Raw genomic sequence first — 3079 nt, 5'->3', positions numbered from 1 at the left:
CATTTTATTGACACATTTGCCCCCTGCAAATTAGGTTTTTCTGAAAGACTGGTGATTAATCAAACCCGAAACTGAGTACGACAGAAAAACACAATGAATTGTAGGCCTTACACTTCTTCAACAGTATTCATATCTATTAGTTTCTATAATTCATAATTGACAGTTGTTTTACAACCATAATAAGAATAATAATAATTCAAGTCAAATAATTTAATATTCAAAAACTTAACAATTAGTTAAATCTCCATGTTGCATTAGGACAACTTCCTCATTGTTACACCTTAGAAAACTGACTAGACTTTTTCGTCTTTTTTAGTTTTTTATTAATGGATTTCTTTCAAAAAAGTTTACAGGCCGTAGCTCGAATCCATCAGCGAGTGTCGCCATTACCGGAAAGTCTTCCTGGCTGGGGTTGTGATGAAAGCCCAAAGTGTACCACAAAACTATATCTTTGTTCATAATTGACCTATTCCTGCAACCACCCAAAATACAATTGTTTAACAAACTCAAGCTTACCTAAAGTCTGCACAGAATAAAATAATAATCGAACAATTAACCTGTTACTCCAAGTGGCCAAACCATATTTTCCTGTACTCATATCCGCATAAAAACCCGCAGCCCATCTCTCAGACCTGTTATACGCAGTCACCCACACTTGGTACTTCGTGTACGAAGCACGCATCTGTGGGTAATCATCGTCCAACAGTAGAGAAACAGCTGGCTGCCCCGTCATCAACCGATAACCAACTTCATTACCCAATTTGGTCTTCTTATTTGGGTTGACCAATAACAGTTCTGACACATCAACCCCAAGTCTCAACCTTGCATCATCTTCAGTTTCGACAGTCTCTTTAACGACTGTCCAATAACTCTTCCTTTGAGACGGTTTAGCTTCTTTTACTTTTAATTTTGCTTTGACGAAAGAGTTTTCTTCACCGTCTATATCAAGATCGAGGTGGTACGTTATAAAGTGATCATGATTGTTCCCTATTCTGTTACTAGCTATTAGTGGTCCGTAGACTTCTTCGTTGATCTCGTCTGTATTTGTGTACGTTGTAGCCTTCGTTTCCAGAACGCCTGTAAGTCCTACCTGCAAGTAAAAGACGGTTTTATCCATATTAATCGGATACAAAAACCTTTAACAAAACCAATATTTGTTACAATTTAAAGATTGAATTCTCACCCCAACTTTTATAGAACCACTTTGTTTGAATTCCCAATCAAGAATATAATCATAGTTTCCTACTGTGGCTACCATTCTGACTACCAGATTAACTTCTGTCTCTCCACTTGTTATCTACATAGACGACTTCATGTTAGTAAACTGACTAAAGTAGAAGTCACAGTTTTGACCCAATTGCTTATGAATAGGTCAATATGGGTCATATCTTGTTTGACGGGTTACCCTTGTATCTTTTGTATATAGCTTGATAGTAAATGGGTCACATGAGTGATAATTCATATAATGAACTTTGTTAAATAGTTATAGACACATCAATCATCTATAATACATATAAAATGTTGTATAAAAATTTGTAACCGGATATGTTCAAAAATACCCTGTTGAACGGACTAGGACATGTTACCCAACGTGCCTGACCCGCCCATTTTGTCACCTTAAATGACCAAAGAACTGAAAAATAAAATTTGGGGACTTTACCACTTTCCCCGGAATACCAACTTCAGTATGTCTCCAAGCGATATCCCCAGCATACCGCTCGAAAACACAAATGGCCCTTGGTACCATTTGTGGTAGGCCATCTGGGCCCGCCATATACCCGTCGATATAAGCTGCGCTGCTTGGACAATCTATCAAAGGCACAAGTGTTACAGCAGATCTACCAAACCCAAATTCACCTACATCGAAAAAAGTCCTATAGTACCATTCACTAGTCGGATCCATATACGGAACAAACGTTTCCGATACGTGCCCTCTATACAACACCCTACGCCACTTTTTCATCCCAATATCGAATATCGAAGCTGTTGATATGATTACTCCAGCTCGAGCGTTAAATCCCAAATGAAATCTCCAATTCTTCCACTCGATAACATGGCCCGTTATGGTGAACGATCTGTTATTTCTGTTACATGGGTCGGGTCTCGGGTTTGCACCCGAGAATTGGAAATTGGTACCCGCGGATCCAGGTACAGGCGGGTTTCCTCTGTTTAAAATTTGACGAATTTGCATTGACTCGATGTCTACAAGAATGATTAAACCTTCAATAGGCCTTGAAAAAACATTAGTGGTTCCTTCACGATAAAAGCACGATAATCTAACCGCTCGTCTAGTGATAGATTCACCGAACCATCCAATAGTGAACGGAAAACATGTGATCATGGACACGTTTAAGCCTCTTTTCGAAACTAAGTATTTGAATCGCGAATTGTTAAAAGGCAATCTTGCTGCTCGAAGTAGCTCGTTGAATGTATACGGAGGGTAACCATCACCTCGATAAACATGTTCCAATGTGATGGAATTATTGGTCAAGTCAACTATGATTTCATGTGTTTGACCACCTCCACGAACCACTATCTTTGCTCGACGATAAGGGAAAGATTGGTTTTGTTTGTGAGACGATAACCATTTGAGCACGTCGGATTTTTCGGGTTCATCGAGATCGACAAAATGAAAGGTGAGATTGGGAAGAGAACCAAAGTGAGAAGTTGTGATGATATGTTGAATCTTGGATATTTCGTTCGGATTAAGTGGATCCAAAGGGTGATGTTGACTACTAATGAATAAAAACTGCAATGTAATTACTACAATGATAATGAGATTAACCATCAATCTGTCTGTTAGACTGTTAGTGAACAAATCTGTGCAGTGTTAGTGTTTATAATTGCATATTTGATGATGTTTGCTTGTTATGTGAGTAAAAATGAGTTGATGTTGAGTTGTTTTTGCTTTCTCTGCTTACTTTAACTTTCAAGCAATCTAGCTTAGTGTTGAAGCAGAAACAAACAATGGGTGTAATGATAGCTTCTAACTGCCAACAAAGAACAGTTTAACTGACTTTTGAACTTTTTACAGAAAGTAACATTCAGTTGCTATAACATAACAAAAAAGTTAATATTC

The 3079-nt window shown here is 38.0% G+C and overlaps 1 protein-coding gene across 1 annotated transcript; it reads right to left on the bottom strand.

The window, feature by feature from the left end:
• Window positions 1–312: 312 nt before the first annotated feature.
• LOC139855088 (primary amine oxidase 1-like) lies at window positions 313–2788 on the bottom strand. The gene is made up of 4 exons (XM_071844340.1): window positions 1661–2788; window positions 1184–1297; window positions 558–1090; window positions 313–472 (listed from the first exon to the last, which is right to left on the bottom strand). The coding sequence occupies exons 1-4, from the start codon at window positions 2786–2788 to the stop codon at window positions 313–315; spliced, it is 1935 nt and encodes a 644-aa protein (XP_071700441.1).
• Window positions 2789–3079: the final 291 nt, after the last annotated feature.

This window comes from Rutidosis leptorrhynchoides, chromosome 6, assembly GCF_046630445.1.
Source record: "Rutidosis leptorrhynchoides isolate AG116_Rl617_1_P2 chromosome 6, CSIRO_AGI_Rlap_v1, whole genome shotgun sequence".
Classification (NCBI taxonomy): Eukaryota; Viridiplantae; Streptophyta; class Magnoliopsida; order Asterales; family Asteraceae; genus Rutidosis; species Rutidosis leptorrhynchoides.
This window is presented reverse-complemented; position numbering and strand designations above follow the sequence as displayed.

Coding starts and splice junctions, on each gene's coding strand:
- LOC139855088 (XM_071844340.1), bottom strand. CDS start 2,788: ATGGTTAATCTCATTATCATTGTAGTAATTACATTGCAGTTTTTATTC. Junction 1,298..1,660: donor TTGGTATTCCGGGGAAAGTG/GTAAAGTCCCCA, acceptor TCGTCTATGTAG/ATAACAAGTGGAGAGACAGA. Junction 1,091..1,183: donor GTGGTTCTATAAAAGTTGGG/GTGAGAATTCAA, acceptor TTTTACTTGCAG/GTAGGACTTACAGGCGTTCT.